This window comes from Chiloscyllium punctatum, chromosome 38, assembly GCF_047496795.1.
Source record: "Chiloscyllium punctatum isolate Juve2018m chromosome 38, sChiPun1.3, whole genome shotgun sequence".
Taxonomy (NCBI): domain Eukaryota; kingdom Metazoa; phylum Chordata; class Chondrichthyes; order Orectolobiformes; family Hemiscylliidae; genus Chiloscyllium; species Chiloscyllium punctatum.
Window position 1 is genome coordinate 54,239,991 of NC_092776.1, and position 25,863 is coordinate 54,265,853.

The 25,863-nt window shown below is 44.0% G+C and overlaps 1 protein-coding gene across 29 annotated transcripts in view; it reads right to left on the minus strand.

Annotated features, from left to right (window-relative positions):
• Positions 1–25,863, minus strand: part of ank3b (ankyrin 3b) — a 716,427-nt gene that overhangs the window by 84,536 nt on the left and 606,028 nt on the right. For all 29 annotated transcript variants that reach the window (XM_072557889.1, XM_072557888.1, XM_072557893.1 and 26 more), the window contains 4 exons: positions 21,865–21,971; positions 12,438–12,662; positions 9,704–9,858; positions 42–253 (listed from right to left, as the gene is read on the minus strand). In XM_072557889.1, the coding sequence (XP_072413990.1) occupies positions 42–253; positions 9,704–9,858; positions 12,438–12,662; positions 21,865–21,971 (699 nt within the window). The remainder of the gene's footprint in view (positions 1–41; positions 254–9,703; positions 9,859–12,437; positions 12,663–21,864; positions 21,972–25,863) is intronic.

Here is a 25,863-nt window from a genome sequence, read left to right on the forward strand (position 1 = left end):
CATGGCTTTTCCCTCTCAGGAGAACTGACAAAGCCCCTTACCTGGAGGCCCACTCGGATCCTCTTGGTGAGAGCGCCCTCTGGGAAGGATGCCTGAACAAGAGGAATGTTCGTGCTGCTCAACATTCCACCTTCCGGTCCCATCTGATTACTTTCTTGTTTTATCCGTGACACCACGGCAAAGTACTGCGGAAAATCCTTGGTGATGATCCGACAGATGCGCTTCTTTTCCAGCTCTTCGGCGCTGTCGAGTTCTAAGTGAGAATGGATGAAAATATTGCTTTCAGAGCACTGATGTTCTGACTTGCACACAAACACCCATTAAACTTCCATTATCATTCTGCTCACAAAGTTTAAATGTGATTCTTATTTAAAACTAACAAAATGATAGTGCACAAAGATAGCCACCTGGAATTATTATCAGACAGTGGCCATTCTGCCCATTGCATCGATTTTGGCCCCATGTAATAACTTCCCACTATAAATCCATTCTGCTGTTCTCTCCCGTTAGCCCTGCATTCCCCTCTTTTTCAAATGCTTGTCAAAAGTGCAACTGAAACTACTTCCATCACACTGTTATGGACGAGATCAGACCCCTCAAAATATTTTAAGATGGTAGCCTAAACATTAACTTTTTGTTATTTATAAGGCAAACGTAGAGTGGTTGTTTTGAATGCAATGTGAGTGGTCAAACTATTCAGCATTAAGCAAGACATAATTTATTTAAACATTATAGTTAAATCACAGCTAAATAAAGAGGAATTTAGAATAATAACTCTCGTGGAAAACCTAACCGAATAATAGATTCAATAACTATTCCTAATTAACTGTTCCAATCCAGTAACATTCCATAAACACACCCCTTGGTAAAAAGGCAAATTCAGAAAAAATGGATTTGTCTCACAGGTAACCCAGAGAAACTCTAGTTTCGAGCTGTAACTGAGAGAGGGTAAAGATAGCTTCCACTTCTTCAAGCCCACAACAGTAACTATTAAAGCTAAACCTAAAAACTAAAAAAAAAACTAGAAGTCCTGGTCTGTGACAGTTGGCCACACCCATACAGGCTGCTTCTATTGTTCCAACTGAAAAAAACTCCAAGGCCTCACAAGCTGTTTGCTTGCTTACAGACAGCTCAATACCTCTCGTTCAATCTCTCAAAAAAAATCCAGGACAAAATAACCTCTTAAAGCCACAGCATCATCATATCACTTTCAGGCAGTGCATTCTAGATCACACAAAAAGCTGCTTTGTTAAAAAAGAATTCTCAATCTTCAAATTATTTTCAATCTGTGTCCTCTGGTTACCAATTTACACGGCACTCTGAATAACGTCTCCCTATCTTCCTTATCTCCAGTGTTCCATTACAGGAAATTCCCTCTACAGCCAAATAAGACCTGAGCATCCTTTCTAAAATGTGATGCCCAGTTTCAGACACAACATTCCAGGTGAAGCCCCAGCAGTGATGTGACTCTTTACTCAAATTCATTCACAGGTATCAGTATTGTTAGCAAGACCAGCATTTATTACCCATCCCTGATCGTCTCTCCAGGCCTTTTCAGTCAGCAGTTCAGAGTCGGCCATTTTGCTGTGGATCAGGAGTCGCATACATATGGGTAGGAAGGCCAATTTCCTTCCAGTTAGTGAACCAGATGGATTTTTAATGCAAATCTGGTGATGATATGATTACTGCTAATGATGCGACCTTTTGATTCCACATTTATGTAATTGACTGAATTTAAAATCCAGTCATAAAGTCATATCTCTGAAGTCCAGATGCCTCAATAACTACTGCAATAACAAACAACTATTCTATTGTTCCCACAGTACAAAGGCTATCGCTCTTTTCACACTGAGTTGATTTTCTGGATTTGTGTACAATACTTGAATCTCCCTGCCTTCAAGTCTTTACAATTCTGATCTGACATTTACTTGCGAATTACTTCCTAGAGATGCATTTTTGTTGTGCTCAGTGATGGAAAAACTAACAAAAAATAGCTCTTTTGGCAGCAGTGTCCTTTCAAATCAAAAGGTTTGAGGACTCTACACATTCTCTAGAATAGGGAACAATACTAACTGCATTTCAAAGTAACTCATGTCTTTACCTTTAGCTGGAAGACTTGAAAGTGCTTTGCTGATGTAAACTCATCTTCTCATTGAAGAAGAAAGGAAGTGATGAGGTAAATAAAGACATTAAAAAAGGCAAATGTAGCAATTTAATCCACCAAAAACAGATCCACCAAATCCACCAAAAGCACTAAGCTGCCTGTCACTTTAAGACATTACAGCCTAGAACCTCAAACATTCCATTTCCTCACAGGACCTTATGCAGTTCTGGCGCGGGACAGCATCCAAGAATGAGACCACACAGAATACTGTTCCTTTTTTGTAAAATCAAGAGGAGGAGACAGAAGTTTCCTTCTAGCTACAGTGTGAAAATGGACAATTTTAACTTGAAAGAAAATAAAATGTGTCAGATCGGGGAACAATAACGGTTGTGTGTGGGCATATGTTTATAGGGAGAAATGAGACATTAGAAAGGTTCCTCCAAGTGAAAGGAGAACTTGGATTTATATCACACATTTCATGACCACGACTCATTTGAAAGCACTTTACAGTTAATGAAGAACTTGTGAAGAGCAGTCGCTGATGCTCTTTGGAAATTTTCTGACCCAACTTCTCAGTTTCTCCATTCATTGCTCTCGACATAGAAAGAGGGAACCCGGGTGGTTACACAGGATTAAAACATAATGTTCCAAAGTCAGGATTGCTGATATTGTAAAACATGAGCACTGTGTTTGCCAGATACATCTCAAATCTACTGCCAACTAAGAAATGCTCTTGAATCATAGAATCCTTAAAGTGCAGATAGAAGCCATTTGGCCCATCAAATCCGCACCAACCCTCCAAAGAACGTTCCACCCCACCCTATCCCAAATAACTAATCCACCTAGCCTGCACATCCCTGGACACCATGGGGCAATTTAGCATGGCCAATCCAACCTAACCTGCACATCCTTGGACTGAAGTGACACAAAAATTATCTTTATCAATCCAGATGCAAAATCATTTATCTTTCTCCATCATACTTTTAGCTGCCTGAAATGTAGACAACCCCACTGTTCACATACACAGTCTGTACTTAGGACGAATCATTTTTCTTCTTTTCGGATGAATATTCCAAAAAAGTAAAGCAACAAATGTCAGTGAGCAACACGGTTTATCTACAAATACACATTCTGATTTCTCTTAAGCAAATTCTAGCAATGCTGTTAACCCTTCTTTGTTTCCTTCTGCCAAAACACCATTACGAATTTCTACAAACAGACAATTGTCAGAGAAAAGTGCACTTCATTGGAGTCTGTTAATTTGAACTTAATTGTTACAGTGCAATTGTGTCTGCACCACCTCTTCCGAGTTTTTTTTAAAACTTAGTGTCAATCTCCTTCCTTTTCCTTGTATTTCCTTGCGTAATGATTTCATTTAAATAATCATCCAATGTTCTATTGAATGCCTCAACTGAACCTGCCTCCACTACAATTTCAGGCAGTGTGTGTTCCACATCCAAACAACTTACTGCATGAAAAGTGTTTGTTTTCTCCCTCACCTCATATTTGCTTCTTGTCCAAACCTTTCTCAAAATGGTGCCCTCTGGTTCTTAATTTGTTCGCACATGGGAACAGTTTCTCCTAACTCACTCGGTTCACAACTCCCCCCGAATTTCAAAAACTCCTGTCAGCTCTCTCTCCAATCGTTCACTGTGAAGCATTTCATCCCTGGAACCATTCGCCTAAATCTCTTGCATTCCTCCCTCTGTCCTGTCACACTCATGCACTTTGTATGGTATGATCTGCCTACACTGCTCACAAAACAAAACCTTTCACTGCAGCCAGGTACATGTCACAAATACAAATCAAATCAGATCAGATCAGATCTTTTACGCTGTCTCCACATCCTTGATATAGTGCGGATCCAGAACCGTACACAATACTCTAGATGAGGTCTAAGCAATGCCTTATACAGGATCACCATAACTAGTCTGCTGTTGTACACTGTACTTATCTTCATGAAGCTGATTTGCTGCAATTCTATGTGTATGCCACTGGTCAATGGATCCAAACCACTCCCATCTATTTTCAAACAAATATGAAATTCTAGCTGCCACAACAGTTTCAACTGTGGTCTATTCCCAATATTTATGCACTTACATTTCCACCTTATCCTTTTTTGGACTCCAGCCATCTAGCTGTCAATTATAACTGGTTCTCACTGTGCTGTTGGGAGTTCCTGTGTTCAAACCTGCCTGTCAAATATTTTGCATGCTCCTCAAAGTCACTTAGTATCCTTTTTTTTCCTCAAATCACAAAGTAACAAGACTAAGCAGTTCGAGCTGGTTGCCTCCATCTTCCACTTAATTCCAAGCGTTCTGAACTTTACCACCTGTAAATAGGGTGCCTTTCTCCACAGCTCGCCAAACACTGCCTCTGACCCTCAGTTTTCTGGGTGCTTTTCCCTCCTTTGCCAAACACGTGATCAAATCAGATCCCCCCTACAGTTTTCATAGGAATCTCAGACAGACACTTGCTTTGTGAAAACGAACCAAGACTGTGGTCACAACTGTGACTCACAGCTCTACTCTTTCAAACCTTAAAACTCTGCTGTGTGCAGTAATCACTATGTGCTACTTCCTACCTGCTTAAAATACACAGGTCAACAAATCTGGTTCGAGTGAACCGTTTTGGAAGATTTGACAGATGCAGCAACCAACTTAATAAGACTCATTCGTTCCCAGGTGAATAGAACCATAGCTATGTAGGATAAAAATTACATGGAACTCAGCATATTGCTGCAATGATATCCCACTATTTAACTTAAAAGTGGACAATTTTAGGATAGTCCTCCACTGTTCTATGAGGAAAAGATGATTTTATATATCCTGCATCAGACTGAGTTCAGAAACCAAAGGATAGATTTCACAGTGGGTTATAAGTCTGATACTAAGGAACACAACATAATGTTTCGTGCAAGTGTCAGTTCAGTGAAGTCAATATGAGAGACAAAGAGGGATTATGATAAAGAATACTTGCAACTAGCAGAAAAGGGAATCCTCAAGTTGCCAATATACAAAATTATGAGGGCATGGATAGGATAAATAGACAAGTCTTTTCCCTGGGGTGGGGGAGTCCAGAACTAGAGGGCATAGGTTTAGGGTGAGAGGGGAAAGATATAAAAGAGACCTAAGGGGCAACTTTTTCACGCAGAAGGTGGTATGTGTATGGAATGAGCTGCCAGAAGAAGTGTTGGAGACTGGTACAATTGCACAATTTAAAAGGCATTTGGATGGGTTTATGATTAGGAAGGGTTTAGAAGGATATGGGCCAAGTGCTGGCAGGTGGGACTAGATTGGGTTGGGATATCTGCTCGGCATGAATGGGTTGGACCAATCTATGACTATATGCATGTCAATAGTAAAAGAATGGTAAAATAAGTAGCAGGGTCAATTGGGGACTAAAAGATGGGATTTATACTTAAAAGAGGCATGAATGATAAATGAATACTCAGAACATAGAACAGGAGCAGGCCCTTACGCCAATTAAGGACTTTAAAAAAAAAAGATTTTTACTCAGAATCTCTAGAGTATGGAAGCAGGCCATTCGACCTATTGAGACCACACCGACCCTTGGAAGAGCATCCCACCCAGACCTACCTATCCCTGTAACCTTGCAGTTCACATGGCCAATCCACCTAACCTGCACATCATCAGACTGTGGGAGGAAACTGAACACCCAGAGAAAACGCATACAGACACAGGGAGAATGTGCAAACTTCACACAGACAGTCACCTGAGGGTGGAATCGAACCTGGGACCTTGGCGCTGTAAGGCAGCAGTGCTAACCACTGAGCCACTGTGATGCCTAAAGGCAAAGGGCATAGTTGAGGTGTGAAAGGAATACATAGAACATAGAATGTCGAACAGCACAGCTCAGGAACAGGCCTTTTGGCCCGTCATGTCTACATCTGTCTTTAACTATCCGGCAGAGTTAATTGAAAAGGAGGAGGAATTAATAAACTCGGTGTGTACTGAAAGTTGATATGGCACTGGGAGCAGAAGAGATACATCCACGAAAGAAGTGAATCCTTAGAAGAGTATAAAGGAAGTAGGAGTATACTTAAGAGGAAATCAGGAGGGCAAAAAGGACTCATGAGATAGCTTTGGCAAATAGCGTTAAGGAGAATCCAAAGGGTTTTTACAAATACATTAAGGACAAAATGGTAACTAGGGAGAGAATAGGGCCCCTCAAAGATCAGCTAGGTGGCCTTTGTGTGGAGCCACAGAAAATGGGGGAGATACTAAATGAATATTTTGCATCAGTATTTATTGTGGAAAAGGACATGGAAGATATAGACTGTAGGGAAATAGATGGTGACATCTTGCAAAATGTCCATATTACAGAGGAGGAAGTGCTGGATGTCTTGAAATGGTTAAAAGTGGATAAACCCCCAGGACCTGATCAGGTGTACCCTAGAACTCTGTGGGAAGCTAGAGAAGTGATTGCTGGGCCTCTTGCTGAGATATTTGTATCATCGATAGTCACAGGTGAGGTGCCGGAAGACTGGAGGTTGGAAAATGTGGTGCCACTGTTTAAGAAGGGTGGTAAGGACAAGCCAGGGAACTATAGACCAGTGAGTCTGACGTTGGTGATGGACAAGTTGTTGGAGGGAATCCTGAGGGACAGGATGTACGTGTATTTGGAAAGGCAAGGACTAATTAGGGATAGTCAACATGGCTTTGTTCATGGGAAATCATGTCTCACAAACTTGATTGAGTTTTTTGAAGAATTAACAAAGAGGATTGATGAGAGTGGAGCAGTAGAGGGACTTCAGTAAGACATTCGACAAAGTTCCCCATGGGAGACTGATTAGCAAGGTTAGATCTCATGGAGTACAGGGAGAACTAGCCATTTGGATACAGAACTGGCTCAAAGGTAGAAGACAGAGGGTGGTGGTGGAGGGTTGTTTTTCAGACTGGAGGCCTGTGACCAGTGGAGTGCCACAAGGATCGGTGCTGGGTCCTCTACTTTTTGTCATTTATATAAATGATTTGGATACGAGCATAAGAGGTACAGTTAGTAAGTTTGCAGATGCCACCAAAATGGGCCAATGTGCTGAGAAGTGGCAGATGGAGTTTAATTCAGATAAATGCGAGGCGCTGCATTTTGGGAAAGCAAATCTTAGCAGGATGTATACACCTAATAAGACCATAAGACATAGGAGTGGAAGTAAGGCCATTCGGTCCATCGAGTCCACTCCACCATTCAATCATGGCTGCTGGGCACTTCAACTCCACTTACCCGCACTCTCCCCGTAGCCCCTAATTCCCCGAGACAACAAGAATCTATCAATCTCTGCCTTGAAGACATTTAGCTTCCCGGCCTCCACTGCACTCTGCGGCAATGAATTCCACAGGCCCACCACTCTCTGGCTGAAGAAATGTCTCTGTATTTCTGTTCTGAATTTACCCCCTCTAATTCTAAGGCTGTGTCCACGGGTCCTAGTCTCCTCACCTAACGGAAACAATTTCCAAGCATCCACCCTTTCCAAGCCATGTATTATCTTGTACGTCTCTATTATGTCTCCCCTTAATCTTCTAAACTCCAATGAATACAATCCCAAGATCCTCAGCCGTTCCTCATATGTTAGACCTACAATTCCAGGGATCATCCCTGTGAATCTCCGCTGGACACGTTCCAGTGCCAGTATGTCCTTCCTGAGGTGTGGGGACCAAAACTGGACACAGTACTCCAAATGGGGCCTAACCAGAGCTTTATAAAGTCTCAGTAGCACAATGGTGTTTTTATATTCCAACCCTCTTGAGATAAGTGACAACATCGCATTCGCTTTCTTAATCACGGACTCAGCCTGCATGTTGACCTTTAGAGAATCCTCGACTAGCACTCCCAGATCCCTTTGTACTTTAGCTTTATGAATTTTCTCACCGTTTAGAAAGTAGTCTGTGCTTTTATTCTTTTTTCCAAAGTGCAAGACCTCGCATTTGTTCACGTTGAATTCCATCAGCCATTTCCTGGACCACTCTCCCAAACTGTCTAGATCCTTCTGCAGCCTCCCCACTTCCTCAGTACCACCTGCCTGTCCACCTATCTTCGTATCATTGGCAAACTTCGCTCGAATGCCCCCAGTCCCTTCATCCAGATCACTAATATATAACGCGAACAGCTGTGGCCCCAACACCGAACCCTGTGGGACACCGCTCGTCACCGGCTGCCATTCTGAAAAAGAACCTAGGGAGTTAGGTCCTAGGGAGTGTTGCTGAACAAAGAGACCTTAGAGTGCAGGTTCATAGCTCCTTGAAAGTGGAGTCACAGGTAGATAGGATAGTGAAGAAGGCTTTTGGTATGCTTACCTGCATTGAGTACAGGAGTTGGGAGGTCATATTGCGGCTGTACAGGACATTGGTTAGGCCACTGGTGGAATACTGCGTGCAATTCTGGTATCCTTCCTATAGGAAGGATGTTGTGAAACTTGAAAGGGTTCAGAAAAGATTTACAAGGATGTTGCCAGGGTTGGAGAATTAGAGTTATAGGGAAAGGCTGAACAGGATGGGGCTGTTTTCCCTGGAGCGTCGGAGGCTGAGGGGTGACCTTATAGAGGTTTACTAAATTATGAGGGGCATGGATAGAATAAATATACAAAGTCTTTTCCTTGGGATGCGGAGTCCGGAACAAAAAGGCATAGGTTTTGGATGAGAGCGAAAAGATACAAAAAAGACCTAAGGGGCAACTTTTTCACGCAAAGGGTGATATGTGTGTAGAATGAGCTGCCAGAGGAAGTGGTGGAGGCTGGAACAATTGCAACATTTAAAAGGCATTTGGATGGGTATATGAATAGGAAGGGTTTGGAGGGATATGGGCTGGGTGCTGGCAGGTGGGACAGGTTTGGGTTGGGATATCTGGTCGGCATGGACGAGTTGGACCGAAGGGTCTGGTTCCATCCTGTACATCTCAATGACTCCAAGTGAGGGTGAGAATTGCAGAGGCACTGGTATCCCCTGGATTCAGGGATCGTGCCAGAGGATTAGAGAACTGGAAAGCTTTGCCCTTGTTTAAAAAAAAAGCTGCAAAGATCAGCCCAGCAATTACAGACCAGTTAGTTTAACTTCTCATTTCAACAACTCACCTCAAAGGTGACATCTCAAACAGTGCAGCACTCACTCGCTTGTGCACTAAGCTGCCAATCTGCACTATCAATTCAAGTATGGACAGGACATATTCACTTCACACTCAGAGTTTAGTGTGCTGCTGCTTAGCCAAAATCCGGCATGGGGCTGAGAACTGCTCCGAGGAAAATAAGAAGGACAATCTCAGGAGGGAAGAGGGGTAATGTTGCTAGATGCAATCAAGGCAGATCAGTTATAAGTGCCAGTGGAACTCCTATCTTGTCAACGTACTCAGGCATAGAAACAAGCACTAAATAAACCCTCTCCCAGTATATAGACTCGCATTTCGTGGGTCTCTGGCATATTTTCTTTGTAAAAACTATACACAAGATAGTAACTCCAAAAAGCTTCGGGCTGTTGTTCAACAGACATGAGACAATAAAGTGATTGTCCTCTGAAAGGCTTGTGACAAAGGATATCACAGGGTATCAGCTGGTGGGGACTGAATGACCTGCCAAAAATGGATGCTCACCTTCATCCATGCCATTCAATATCTCATTGAGCTCCTGTTCTTTACAGTCATATTGGTGCTCCTTCCAGACTTCTCCATTTTCACTTCGCAGCACGATAAGCTCCCTTTCTTTGTCCCGCATTGACCCAAAATGTGGGATCTCCACAATCACTGGGCTAGAAAGAAAACAGACTCTTTTGTCTTATCCTTATTTGGTAGACCAGTGCAACTTCCATCTAATTTTCTTTAAAAATCTTATTTGGGGAAACAAATTCAACTTCTTTTCTAAACCAGCCATTGCAGTTTGAACCCCTCCCATATGTAAATTTGGTCATTTTAACCCTTTGAGAATTGGGATAGCAAACTGGAAACTTCATGTTTCTTTTTTGATTCTTGAACTTTTCTTTGGAAAGAATGTTGCTCTCCCTGTATATTTAAAGATCGTAGTCACAAAGGGAAAAGTTTCACATTTTACTTGAGCGACCGCACTCAAAGGGTTACATACAGAAGTGAAATTCAAATCTTTAAAAGCACCATGATGTCTTAGTTACAAACCCCCTCATAAGCAACATTAAGACAGCTTGCTTTTCGGTTGCCTATACAGGCTGTATTGTTCACTTAAAATCAAAAAGAACAAAACTATTGCCAATGAAGAAAGGAGGAAGTTGCTGTAAGATGAAACATTTCAGTGACTATGGAACTTACGCATTTCCACGGTTTTGTTTTGTTGGTCCACCAAAGGACGTCAAGCATTTGAGTGAAACTTAACATTAATTTTCAAGTGGGCTTTTAAAGAGGCTTCATTGTATCAAAAGTGATGTAGCACTGACATTTTCATACTTAAACAATTGACAATACAGTGCAAGATGCCCCCATTTGCAATGACCCCATTCCCCCACCAATCCCTCTTTTGGCCAGAATATTGGGAATGAAGAAATGTCTCTGGTTATTCACATTTCTAACATTCGACTTCATAATATTCAACATTGGACATACACAGAAAACCATTTGTGCAAATGTGTGGAAAAGCATATGGGATTACTGAAGGATGCAATGGACATTCAAGACTCAGTTGGGTTCCACCTTGGAAATACAGCCTCATTCGGCACCGAAACTCTTACACTGTCCCGTTTATAAAAAGAAAACACTCTGGCAGATCGATCATATCCTGTGTGTAGTGCAAGACATCCAGAATGGAAACATGGATATAGAGAACGTACCAAACCTTTGAAAATGTATCAAGATAATTGGGAATGGACCAAATTGTTGCATAAAATGTTTAAAACCTACGTTTTGCAAGGCAGAAGTGCTCAGGACCACCTTACGTTCTTGAGTTGTTGTATGACACCAAATTTCTGACAATCTTAAGCGGACGTACTTCAGAGACCCTCACATTTTGAGGCAACCCAGAACGAAAACCAATTTCAATGTTAATTTTAAGAAGGTGTGAAGCATGCAGTCCCAAACTAAGTATGTAGGCCTGTTCCATCACTTTACAAGATGTACCACATGCTTATTCTACCGAAACTAATGAACACGGGGGTCCTTTCGCACTGACCCGTTGTAAAGGTAATGAAAACCAACAAATTTCTGCCACAGGATGACTGGATGTCTCATTATCTCTGCACCTCTTTCCAAAATCACGTTGCCCCTTGTGCATGGGGGCAAACAGACTAGTTGTCATTTCCGCTGATACCTTCTCTATACCAGTAATGAATGTGAAACAGCCCTCACAGTTTACTGAATGCATTTGATGTGGCCGAGAGAGATTTGAAGAGGTGACGTACAGGAGTAAAGCGGTCATGAAGGCAGGATGCTTGCAGTGAATAGAAAAACATGCCTAGCGTCAAGCTTAAAAACAACATAGCTTTGATAGATCAAGCCACTATGATTATCTTTCCGGTGACAGAACTGAAAGTTGCTCTTTCCAAAATGAAAAGAAAGTAGCAGAAAAGAAATACATGGGGAATGACTAAAATAAAAACCAAAGAAAATTCAAAACAAAATTAAAATCTGCTGTGACAGTTTGTATCTTTTTTTAAGAAACATCCTACCCAATAAATTTTGTTCCTCGTGGCCCAAGCTGCAGGATTCGGCTAACCAAGCTCTCGCCCTCGTTGAGAGGGGGAGGGTTGGTAGGAAGGTGCAGTTTACTGAAAAAAAAACATCCATGCAGCAGTAAAGGGAAACAAAAAAGTGGAGTAAAAAAACAATGAAGAAACTGTCATTCCCAACAGTATCCAGAATTTAAATGGAGCATTCGCAAGACTTCACACTAACAGAATGAGCAAAGAAATTTCACCCGGTTCTGCGGAGTATTGACAGCCACAATCACAATGGGCTGTTTGGAGGGTTCCTCAACTTTGGGTGTTTGCCAATGATCAAACAAAGATGTCCAATTTTAGTTCCCGTTTGGTAGAATATTATGGTATTCCATTCGGCCACCGTTAAGCCTTTTCACGAATTTCCTCCTCTAAGTTGCTAAATTTAAAAAGGAATTTTTTAAAAAACAAAACTGGCACACAATATTTTATAAGCTCCGTGCGTTTACAAGGGGACTGCAGACCTTCTTGTTCCTCAGACCTTCGACGCTCTCCTCACGTTCAAACCAAAAGCTATCGTGGGGAGGATTGGTCAGCTTTCACCTGTAAAAAATACACACACACGCACGCACACACACACAAAGAAAAGCAATAGGAAAAGAACAGAAGATGAGACTTCTGCTGTGGTCAGGAAGAGTGAGGCGGCGACTTACCCCAAGAACTGGGCACCTGATGGTCCAACTTCAACCAGCCGACTGGCCAATCCTTCGCCCTCCACCATGGGGGGCGGGCTGGCCAGTTTGTGTCTCTTCACCAGGCGGCAAGTGATGCGCGTGGGTGCGGTACACTTGCGGGGTGGGATGACAATGCGCATTCCGTTGTGACGGCTACCTCGCATGGATCCGCCGCGGGCATCCACCATGAAACTGACCAGAAACCTGGGAGGGAGGGAGGGAGAGAGGGACAGACAAACGAGAAGAAATAAATCGGTGAGAGTGAGTCACTCTGAATCGCAGGAAGAGAGCTCCTGAACGAAGGCAAAGGAAGAATGGGAAAAGCTGGGCCCCGTGTGAAGCACACTACCATCAGATTTGCCAGGAATATGTTTTGCAACCACACTGTGCAAATGTTTGTTCCACAAAGCTAACCAATTTCGAAAAGCAAAATTGCTGGAAAAACTCAGCAGGTCTGCAGGTTTGGAGCGGCATGGTGGCTCAGTGGTTAGCACTGCTGTCTCAGTGCCAGGATTCGATTCCAGCCTCGGGCGACTGTCTGTGTGGAGTTTGCACATTCTCCCCGTGTCTGCGTGGGTTTCCTCTGGGTGCTCCGGTTTCCTCCCACAGTCCAAAGCTGTGCAGTTTAGGTGGATTGGCCATGCTAAATTGCCCATAGTGTTCAGGGATGCATAGGTTAGGTGCATTAGTCGGGGTAAATGTAGAGCAATACGGCAAGGGAATAGGGCTGGGTGGGATACTCTTCGGAGGGTCAGTTTGGACTTGGTTTGGCCGAATGGCCTATTTCCACACTGTAGGGATTCTATGAGGTCTGGCAGTTTCTGCAGATACAAACCAGAGAGTTAATATTTTTCGAGTCCCGTGACCAATCTTTCGACCCTTCTTCACTCTGTTCCACACAGTTAACTCGGATTTCTCTCCAAAGATGCCACTAGACCTGCTGAGTTTTTTTTCCAGCAATTTCTGTCCTTGTTTGATTTCCAGTGTCTGCAGTTCTTTCATGTTTTATTTTTGACAATTTCCACTTGCCTAGGGAGAACTTGAAAATGGATAATATTTGCAGCACTTTGTGGTTGAAGCAAAAAAGGAAGTGGGCCGATGAGGGCAAGCACGGGCACTGATGGACTGAATGGCTGTGCTTGTAAGGCTATGCCACACAACACTGCTAATATTACCATAAAAACAAACCTTTCATTAGAATCTGAGTTTGATTTACTGCTGTCACATGTACAGAGGGCCAGTGAATAGTGTTGTTTTCTGTGCTCTATAGCAGATCATACCATTACAAGTGCATCAGGGTAACAGAACATAGTGCATAATACAGTATTACAGCTGCACAGAGAGAGAGAGAGAGATCAGAATTAACATTTGACAGGTCTGTTCAAAAGTCTGATAACAGCTGGGAAGAAGCTGTTCTTGAATCGGTTCGGATGTGTATACAAACTTTTATACCTGGGTCTGGGACATGAAATAAAAAGGGAGAGAGGCAGAGGGAGCTGAGCAAACAAACTCAAGAGAGATTCAGACACAGTTGCAAAGATTTTATGAGCACCATTGTGAACACAGCCTATTTTGAATCAGGTACTTTAAAAGCTACAATTATTTGCTGATGTCTTGTGAACATTTCTATTACCCACAGTTTTTCTTTCTATTAGCTTTTCACTGGCCACAAAACCCCCATCAAACTATTACAAGATAAAAGAGGAGAGCAACCAAAGAATTCGTGAGAATGTTACAGAACGGGTAAGTAACTGGCCAGCGGACAGACTAAAACATGAGAAACTATTCTCAAATATCCTCATTGCCAGACACAAGATCGATAGGAAAGCTGTTTTGACCTGTTAAACACAGATTACTTTGCAGCCATCTGGGATTAAGGTTGAGCTAATCTCTTTAGGTCTGAGCTGAATCATGTGGTCAGACTGGCTCCAAAGTTCAACGATACTCGGTGTGAAACTGGGATGAGGGATCGTCTGGATGGAGTTGAGCAGATTGGTTACAGAGCACGAACTGGAAGGTTGGCTGGCAACAGGGAGATGAGTCTCTTCAAACAGAAAGAGTCTGCTAAATGGAAGCCTGAAACTTCACTCTCTGCAGAAATCGCTGGAACAAAAGCTGGGCCTTCATCATGTGGAGTTATCATGTGAAAAGTACAGCCTTTATCTAAACCTTTAATCTCTTGAGTTGTGCAACAGTCCTTTCTCTCCCTTCTTAAAATAATGCACTGAATCCTGTGCCTTGCTCGTCTTTCTTTAATTTCATGTGCTCTCTTTTTATTATCTATGTTAACATAATGTGAATAGCACTGGGTTAGTCACATGGGCTAACGTTCATGACACAAAGCAAAGTGTGAAACTTGACTTCAGTAAAGTATCAATCTAAAATTTAAAGAACTACCTAATAGCGAGCATGTCAATTGTTGTAAAAATCCATCAGGTTTGCATAATGGCTTTTAAGAATGAGGTCTACCATCCTTACCCACTCTGGGCTAACGTAACTCCAGAGCTGCAGCAAGTGGCTCGCAATTAACTGCTGAAATACTGGATCAGCCAGCAACACCCATCTCCCACGCAGAAATAATAAAGGACATCACTGCACTATCCCAGTACAAGGTGGGGTCGGACCACCAGTCATAGCGCACTTGTGGACATTACTCCCAGCTTGGGAAAAGGGGCAAGTTAGACTGTGTGCTGCTGCTTTCTCTTAAATGAGTGAGGGATAGAGTCAGGCTCAGAGGTTTACAATCTAGCATCACCACAAAACAAGCAGCACCGTGATGGGGAGTGGGGCTCACATGGTAGTCCCAGCAAAGAGCAGGCCAAATGGCCTCTTCCTGCAAAGTTACATTCGACATTCAATGAACTTCCCACCTGTAATTTTTGCTGATGTGATACAGGTGAGCTCAGTGACTATCTTTCACCCTATCCTATAGCTTTTGCATATTGATGTTGCACACTACACAAGAACATAATATTGTCCTAATTGACAACTGTAACTACACTTCAAAATCACTTGACTGGATGTAAAGCACTTAGCCTTGTCACATTGTTGTGTAGGCTGCTATTTAAATGCACCTTTTCTCTCCTTTTTTTTTCCAATGATATCAGAACAGAATTAGGTCATCAGCCCATTGAGTCTGCTGCACCATTCAATCATGATTGAGATGTTTGTCATTCTCACTCTCCTGCCTTCTCTCTGTAACTCTTGATCCCCTTACTGATCAAGAACCTATCTATCTCCGTCTTAAATACACTCAGTGATTGGCCTCCACAGTCCTCTGCAGCAATCAGTTTCACAGATTCACCACCTTCTGGCTGAAGAAATCCCTCCTCATCTCAGTTCTGAAGGGTCGTCCAATCTCCGTGCCCCTGGGTTCTCGTCGTTCCTATCGGTGGAAGCATCCTCTTCATGTCCACTCTATCCAGGCCTCTCAGTATTCTCTGAGCTTTAATTAGATCTCCTTTCAGCTTTCTAAACTCTGTCAAGTACAGACCCAGAGTCTTCAGCCACTTCTCATATGACAAGTCCTTCATTCCCCTGGGATCATTCTTGTAAACTTCCTCTGAACCTCCTCCAGCACCAGTATATCTTTCCTTAGATATGGGGTCCAAAACTGCTCACAACATTACAATGCAATCTGACCACTGCCTGGGCGGCACGGTGGCACAGTGGTTAGCACTGCTGCCTCACAGAGCCAGAGACCCGGGTTCAATTCCCGCCTCAGGTGACTGTGTGTGTGAAGTTTGCACATTCTCCCCGTGTCTGTGTGGGTTTCCTCCGGGTGCTCCAGTTTCCTCCCACAATCCAAAAGTGTGCAGGTCAGGTGAATTGGCCATGCTAAATTGCCCATAGTGTTAGGTGAAGGGGTTAATGTAGGGGTACGGGTCTGGGTGGGTTGCTCTTCAGAGGGTCGGTGTGGACTTGTTGGGCTGAAGGGCCTGTTTCCACAGTGTAGGGAATCTAATCTAATACATCCTCAACAAGTAACCTAGCCCTCTTAAAATGAATGTGAACATTACACTTGCCATATGTACACACGGCATGCTGTGCATGGGCTTAACTACAGCTTCCTACACACTGGAACATTCCGGACCTGTCACATGTGATGACGAGGTACTCTGGCCTGAAAGATAAAGTGCCTCATGATGATGGCACTCTCTGCTGAGCTAGACTGTAATCGGAGGTTCAATTTGAACCTTGGATCCTGAAGGGATTACAATCTGCACTGCTCAAATAGATCTGCTAGCTCCCTCTGTTTGTGCTGCAGCTGCTGGTTGCTGACCCCTAAACTCAATGACCTCCAAAGGACATTGCAAAACTGCAAGGAGCATTGAACAGGAAGGCGCATTGCACCTACACGCCTTCATTTATCTTTACTCAAGAACGCTGGCATGTCTTTTCGCTCCTTGAGCACTTGTCAGTGTTAACTTTCTCACCCAGTTTTCAGTCAATTGCCCTGGTCAGTGCCAGCAGGTTGCCTGACCACAGGTGGCTTCACCCCCCCCCCCACCGCCCGCCGGGTGGAATTCCAATGTGAGATTGTACATCACAAACTCAGAGTCACAGAATCATCGAGATGTACAGCACGGAAGCAGACCCTTCAGTCCAACCCGTCCATGCTGACCAGATACCCCAACCCAATCTCGTCCCACCTGCCAGCACCCAGCCCATATCCCTTCAAATCCTTCCTCTTCATGTACCCACCCAGATACCCTTTAAATGTTGCAATTGTACCAGCCTCCACCACTTCTTCTGGCAGCTCATTCCATACACGCACCACTCTCGGTGTGAAAAAGCTGCCCCTTCGGTGCCTTTTATATCTTTCCCCTCTCACCTTAAACCTATGCCCTCTAGTTGTGGACTCCCCCATCCCAGGGAAAAGACTTTACCTTATTCATGCCCCTCATAATTTTGTAAACCTCTATAAGGTCACCCCTCAGCCTCCAATGCTCCAGGGAAAACAGCCCCAGCCTGTTCAGCCTCTCCCTATAGCTCAAACCCTCCAAACCCGGCAACATCCTTGTAAATCTTTTCTGAACCCTTTCAAGTTTCACAGCATCTTTCCAATAGGAAGGAGACCAGAATTGCACGCAATATTCCAACAGTGGCCTAACCAATGTCCTGTATAATCCTCATCAATGATGCTGGCGAAGTGGTAAATCTTGGTTAAAAGACGTTGGCGTAATTCTTGTGGAAAAAGAACATACTGAACTCAAAATGCTAACTCTGTATCCCCTCTGTGCAGAGTTTTCTTCCTATAGTTTATCACAGGATGAAGGTGTTGCCAGCTGTCTCTAATTGGCCTGGAATGGAATGACTTGCTGGGCTATTTTCAGAGCTGTGGGACTGGAGTCACATATAGACCAGACCAGACCAGGGTGGCAGATTTCCTTCCCTCTTAGACACCAGACAGGTTTTGATGTCACCATCACCAAGGCTCACTTTGTATTCCAGAATTATTCATCAGATTGTGATGGAATTAGACAGGAGCTTGCTGAGGTTAATTGGAGTAGTTTGTTTGCAGGCAAAGGGATCTCTGGCAAGTGAGAGGCCTTTAAAAGTGAGACCGTTAGAGTTCAAGGTCTATATGTTCCTGTGAGGGCAAGGTTGGCAGGAATAGGGAACCCTGGTTGACAAGAGATATTGAGGCTTTGACCAGAAAAAAAAGGAGGTATGGCTCAGGAATAGAAATCCCTGGAGATATACAGGCAACATAGGAGTTTACTGAAGGAGGAAATCAGGAGGGCAGACAGGGGGCACGGGATAGCCTTGGTCGAGATTAGGTGAATCCAAACAGGTACTTTAAATATATTAAAGGAAAAAGAATAACTAGAGAGGCAATAGGACCCCACAAGAACCAAAAAGGACACGTATGTGTTGAACTGCAGGAGATGGGTGAGGTTCTCAATGACTATTTTTCCTCTGTGTTTACTGTGGAGAAAGACAAGTGGAAATATTGGACTGAATTGGATACACAACTGGCTTGCTGGTTGGAAGCAGAGGGCAATAGGGAAGGATGCTTGTCAGACTGGAAGCCTGTGACAAGTGGAGTGCCTCTGGAGTCAGTGCTGGACCCATTACTGTTGGTTATCTATATCGACGATTTGGATGAGAATGTACAAGGTATGATTAGCAACTTTGCAGATGACACTAAAATAGGAGGTACCGTGGACAGTGAGGAAGATTATCAGAAATTGCAGCAGGACCTTGATCAGCTGGGGAAGTGGGCCGGGAAATGGCAAATGGAGTTTAATATAGATATAGATATGTGAGGTCTTGCATTTTGGAAAGTCAAGTCAAGGTAGGAGTTTCATGGTGAATGGTAGGGCCTTAACAAGTGTAGTGGAACAGAGGGACCTTGGGGTTCAGGTGCCTGGTTCTCTGAAAGTGGAGTTACAGGTACTCAGGGCAGTGAAGAAGGCTTTTAGCACACTGACCTTCATCAGTCAGGGCACTGAGTGTAGACATTGGGAAGCTATGTTGCAGTTGTGCAGGACCTTGGTGAGGCCGCACTTGAGAGTATTGTGTTCGGTTTTGATCACCTTGCTATAGGAAGGAAGTTATTAAACTGGGAAGAGTGCAGAAGAAATTTACAAGAATGTTGCCTGGACTCAACGGTCCGAGTAAAAGGGAGAGGATGGACAAGCTAGGACTTTTTTCTTTAGAGTGTAGGAGACTAAGGGGGGAGTCTTACAGAGGTGCATACGATCATGATGGGATAGATAGGGTGAATGCACTCAGTCTTGTTCCCAGAGTTTGGGAATTGAGGACTCGAGGGCATCAGTCTAAATTTAGAGGGGAAAGAATAAAAGGGAACCTGAGGGACATCTTTGTTACATAGAGGGTGGCACGTATATAGAATGAGCTGCCAGGGGAAGTGATTGAGGCAGGTACATTAACAACATTTAAAAGGTATTTGGACAAATACATGGATGGGAAATGTTTAAAAGGATATGGGCCAAGTGCAGGGAAATGAGGTTAGTGTGGATGGACATTTTGGTCAGCGTGGACCAGTTTGTGCTGTAGGACTCTACGACTAAATTCAAACGCCATCAGATGTCATGACAATTTTGAACCAACTGTCCCAGAGCATTATCCAAAGCCTCAGCTTTCCTAACCCGGTGGCATTGGTGCTAATGCCAACATCTCCCATAAATGGTGCCACAAATGCTGAATACTTTCAACACTCTGTGATTTGACACCATGTGGGGCATTAGGCATTACGCCTGAGGAAACTCCCCCTGGTCTTCAATGCACATTGGTCACAGGATATTTTGCAGCAAACTGAGAGGCTGAAGAGACAGATCAGAGTAGCTATTTTATGACCTACTCCCCTACACAATGAGACCATCAATTTGCAACTCTTTCACTTTAGACTTCTCGTTTGCAAAAAATCAACCAATCTTGGATTTCAAATTCACCACATTTGTCTTTTGAGTTTGAAAATTCTAACATCCCCTGTGTGTAGCAATCTTTCTTAATTTCACTCCAGGAAAATGTGGCAGCAGGTTTTAGACTATGCTCCCGGTCCTAGACTCCTCAACCAGTGGAAATCATGTCTCTCTACCTGGCCTCGCCCCTTTATATCTTCAAAATTTTCATTCAATCACTTTCTAAATTCCATGGAATACAACACTAGGATTATGGAATCACTCCTTGTAATTTAACCCTTATGAGTCAAGGTGTCACTCTATTAAACTAGATTCCACTTCCTCCAAGACCATGATATTGCTTATGGGGTGAGGAGTCTGCTTATTGTACTATTGGAGTGGCCTAACTAGGGCATTGCATTCTTGAAGAATGCCTTTGACCCTGCTATTCACTAGTCCCCAGACACACAGACTAGAATTTCATTTGCCCTTTTGATTAATCACTGTAACAGTTCACAATGTTTCAATAACCCGTTTACATGGACACACCCAAGTTCCGGCCCTCACTGTTTACTATTTATGTCCAAAGTAATGACCTTACACTTGCTGACGTATATGATCAATAGATGAGCTAGTGAAACGTATCAAGGCACACCAGGCAGCACATCTTGACAATTAAAAATTCAATATCTTATCTGAAAGACAGCGCCTCCAACAATGTGATGCTCTCTCAACACTGAACCGCAGTGTGATGTACCTGAATGTCTACAGTGGTACTTGGACAAATGATTGCAAGATAGGAGTGGCATGTACTGAGTGAAGTTCAGTGTAGTGTCTTCACAACAGTTTTATGCCTTGAATGTGCATGACTTCATTATCCGTTGGGCTTTACAGTGTCCTACCACAATGTCTTGAACAGTGAACAGATAAAAGAGAAACTTAAGCAATAAGTGCTCATCTTCCATGGGATTCCCAGGATATTGTCACACGAGCCTTGGTGAGTTACTGCAATGCACCTTGGACATGGTACACACTGCTGCCAGTGGAGGGAGTGAGTGTTAAATGTGGTAGAAGGGGTGACAATTAAGCAGAGGTTGCTCTGCCCAGGATGGTGTCAAGCTTCTTGGGTGTTGTTGGATCTGTTAGGCAAGTGGGGAGTATTCTATCACACTCCTGGCTTGGGGGGTGGGGGAGAATGCAAGGAATATATGAGACATGCACTGGTCCCCACAAAACATAGAACATAGAAAAATACAGCACAGTACAGGCCCTTTGGCCCTCGATGTTGCGCCGATCCAAGCCCACCTAACCTACACTAGCCCACTATCCTCCATATGCCTATCCAATGCCCGTTTAAATGCCCATAAAGAGGGAGAGTCCACCACTGCTACTGGCAGGGCATTCCATGAACTCACGACTCGCTGAGTAAAGAATCTACCCCTAACATCTGTCCTATACCTACCACCCCTTAATTTAAAGCTATGCCCCTGGGGTCCCTGCTATTTACAATGGTGGAATGAATGGTCATTCATGGAGTCTGGGTACAGCACGGGTTTATAGGGCTGTATGGTTGTTTTGGTGGTCAGAACTAAATGGGTGGACAGAGATTTGAGGCGTGAGGCCAACAGATCATGTTTACAAAAGCTGCATTGATGTAACGCCACTTCGTTGAAGGCCATGATGTCAACATGAGGAAAAGCTGAGCTTGAGTTTTGTGACATGTCCCATCTTACATCAGGAGTTTCTTTGTTGGAAGCTGCAATGTATTAGGCCAGGGCACAACTGAGTGACATTTGAGCTTCGAGTGACATCCCAAGACAAGTTGTAGGCCAGGCTAACCCAAAGCCGCGGTTTTGCCCATCAGGGCGACTGCCTGAGCATCTAGAGCATCTAGCAGTGCTGCTACTGTCAGAAAAATCCAGAACTGATGTGAGGAGGAAGGAATTTGCACCTTGCATTGAATCAGCAGGAAGCTGTATTGATACGAAGATGTGTCATTTTGTCCAACAGGTTGGACTACGTGAACTGCAGCTTACCCGGAGTGAATGGGGCTGGAGACCAGGTTGACATTGTCAAGAGTATCTGCCGTCCAGCTGAACCTCTTCAAAGAGTCACTGTCGTACTCTCGAGAAACCGCCAGGTGCTGCGACCAAAATGTGGAGAGAGAGGAAAACATAGTGAGCTGTCAAAATATCATTCTCAGTCAGAACACAACGGCTCCTCAGCTTCCAGAAATGGGGTTTGAAAGCAGAACAACACAGACATTGGGAGAGACGATGCTGGCCCTTGAACCTGCTCTGTCACTCTACTTCGCAACTCCTCGATCCCATTTTCAGACCATTGCTCCAACCCTCTTAGCTAAGAACATGAGCACAGCTAACGTCTCAGCAAAAACACGCCAAGACCACTTGAACAAGCCCTGTTCAGGAAATACTCCAAGGTGTTCAGGTGATTGGACGGGTAGGTGTGAGGGAACAAATGGTAACAAGAAGTTGCAATATTAAACATAGTGTAGGAGCACATTACTGCAGATGCTGGAATCTGTACTGAAAACAACAAATGCTGGAAATCACAGCGGGTCGGGCAGCATTCAGGAAGGGAGAGCAAACTAAAGTTTCAAGTCTAGATGACTTCATCTAGACTTGAAATTTTAGCTTGCTCTCTCTTCATGAATGCTGCCTGACCCGCTGCGATTTCCAGCATTTGTTGTTTTCAGTCCTGCAATATTAAACCTCCACTCCGTATTTTTGTAAAAGGAAATGGCCAACTGAAATTCATCCGCAATTGCAATATTCAAGAGCCAGTAATGTACAAGAATTCCAATGTGAGCTCCAGTCTTGGGAGGTACAGGAAGGGTTCCTAAGGTTTAAATAGTTGATGGGGTAGCATTACTTTGTTACAAAGTGAATAGTTGCAAGTGTTGGATGTTGTAAATGACACTGAGCCTTGCACTTTTACAAAGTGTGTGAGAGGAACGATTGGGGGGAACCTTTTAGGGGCATGAACTAATCAGCAACAGTTACCACTGCTTTAGAAGCAGGCACTCATCTTGGCTAATGAGTTGGATCTCTTTGAGAACAGGATGAACAATTGATTTGGGGTGGGGAGGGGGTGGGGAGAAAGAGAAAGAGAGAGACAGTAGATGTTATTGACTTGAGTTTCTGGGTGGTACTGAGCCATATACAAAGTCCAAGCCCTCAGCACAAATGGTAATGTATCAAACTGGATGGGAATATATTTGATTGGTGAGCAGTAAATCATAATCAGAGACCAATAGTTGCTTGGTCGTCACTGAGTAGCATTAGCTCACTTGATGCAATGACCTCAGAGATTACTGTTGCATTGCTAATGGATGTTTATTGTCACCACAGACAAAGTCTTAACAGAGGTCTGAATTAGTCAACATAACCCACATTCACTTCCATGGGAGCTGTGCAAACCAAGCTCCATATGTTATGGAGACTCCATTCTGATGCCAAGAAAGGACACAAGTAAAATGGACTCTCTTAATCTGCCCTTCAATGCGTAAGAATCTGCAGTGTACACCAGCAAGCCCAAGGAAGAGGGGTAAATGAAGAGCTAATCTGGGAAGTGTGATGGCTATCCTGTCAACTGCTCTTTAAAATGTTTTCCTCCCCGTTTCCCAGTCAGCCAGATGGACAGCCAAGTGAGGTACTGGGTAGCAATGGTCCACAATGGTAAGGGGGTAGAGGTGGAATACATGGTTGGAAGCTCAAGGAGGGGCAGTGTCCTGGAAGACTGGGGGAAGTCATGAACAGAAGATGAGGTAGAGGTCACAGATGGAGGGTTGAGAAGTAGGAAATAGTTTATGAATGGAACGTCATCCTGCAGACATCCCATCTCCATTTAACTGACATAATATGTAATGAGCAAAATTAGGCCATTCGGTCCATCAAGTCTGCTCCACCATTTGATCACAGCTGATATGTTTCTCATCCTCATTCTCCTCGTAACCTTTGTATCCCTCACTAATCTAGAACCTCTGTCTTAAAGGCACTCAATGTCTTGGCCTCCACAGTCTTCTGCAGCCATGAGTTCCACGGATTAATCCCCCTTCGGTTGAAGAAATTCCTCTTCATCTTAGTTCTAAAAGGTCATCTCTTTACTCTGAAGGTATGCCCTTTGGGTCCTGGTCTTGCCTACTAGTGGAAACATCTTTTCCACGTTCACTCTATCCAGGCCCCATCGTATTCTTTAAGTTTCAATCAGATCCACCACCCCCACCATCCTGCTCAACTCCATCGAGTACAGATCTAGAGTCCTCAAATACTCCTCTCATATGACACACCCTTCATCCCCGGGATCATTCTTGATAACCTCCTCTGGACACCCTCCAAAACTGCTCATTATATTCCAACAGTGGTCTGATCAGACACCGGTATCTCATGCGTCTCGTAAGAGATTTATTCCCTTCTCCAGGCAGTAAAGGTGCCAAGGTGGTGACATCTGCCATGTCCGTGTCAGATTCTGAGGTGTCTTCAACAGTAGGTGGGGAGAGGGAGAACCCACGGATTCAGACTGCCTTTCCGACTGTTCCAAGGAGCCAGGCACATTTTCCTCCTGCACTGTTTGCAAGTTTGCAGCTTTCACATGGTCCACGTGCTTGTTCTGAACAACTTTATACATCACTTGAGCTGACCCTCGTGTTGACCATGCCTCTTCTCCATGCTGGGCCATTCCCATGGCTCCTACACCAAACTTAGTCCCCGGAAGTAACCTGCCCCTCTCTCTCGCTTACAGGAGCCTTGTGTTCGGCACTGGCGTTCCTGATGCCGTTTCACCCTCACCCCATGTCCGGGAAGATCAGATTTAACCTGGTGTGGAGTCTTCACCCCATTAGCAACTCTGCTGGAGCTATCCCTGTGGTTGCAGGATGGTGGTCCAATAATCAAACAGGAACTGGGACAGTTTGGTATCTAGCGAAGCAGTAAGCTGCTTCTTCAAAATCGCCTTCAAATTTTGGACTGCTCTTTCTGACAGAACACTGGATGATAGATGTCCTCACATGTTGAACACCATTTGACTTTAGAAAATACTCACGTTCCCTGCTGGCAAATGATGGCCCATAATCTGTGAACATTTAACCAGATGTTTACTTTGATTGGTTCTGATTTGAATGTTGCTAAGCAATTTAATTGTTCCAAACTGGATGTGGGTGTACTCTCTAGAGTGTGCACTCTCCTGCTTAATGGTCTATGGGTTCTCTTAACTTAGAGTCAGAGTCATAGACATGTACAGCATGGAAACAGACCCTTCGGTCCAACCCGTCCATGCTGACCAGATATCCCAACCCAATCTAGTCCCACCTGCCAGCACCCAGCCCATATCTCTCCAAACCCTTCCTTTTCATATACCCATCCAAATACCTCTTAAATGTTGCAATAGTACCAGCCTCCACCACATCCTCTGGCAGCTCATTCCATACACGTACCACCCTCTGTATGAAAAAGTTGCCCCTTAGGTCTCTTTTATATCTTTTCCCTCTCACCCTAAACCTAAACCCGCTAGTTTAGGACTCCCCCTACCCTCACTATGCCCCTCATGAGTTTATAAGCCTCCAGAAGGTCACCCCTCAGCCTCCGACGCTCCAGCGAAAACAGCCCCAGCCTGTTCAGCCTCTCCCTATAGCTCAAATCCTCCAATCCTGGTAACATCCTTGTAAATCTTTTCTGAACCCTTTCAAGTTTCACAACAGCCTTCCAACAGGAAGGAGACCAGAATTGCACGCAATATTCCAACAGTGGCCTAACCAATGTCTGTACAGCCGCAACAGGACCTCCCAACTCCTGTACTCAATACTCTGACCAAATATTGGGAGGTCATGTTGTGGCTGTACAGGATTTAGTGGGACTCTTTTGCTGTCTTGAGTCTGAATACTGGCAGCAACTACAACAGCTTGGCAGCCGGAGTCTGAAGACAATTTTCACCGCTTGGCCAAGGTGTGGCTTTGTTTTGGAGTTTTGCAGTGGGCTGAACTAGAGTCCCTCTGTTCAGGACAGGTCCTGAGTGAGGCT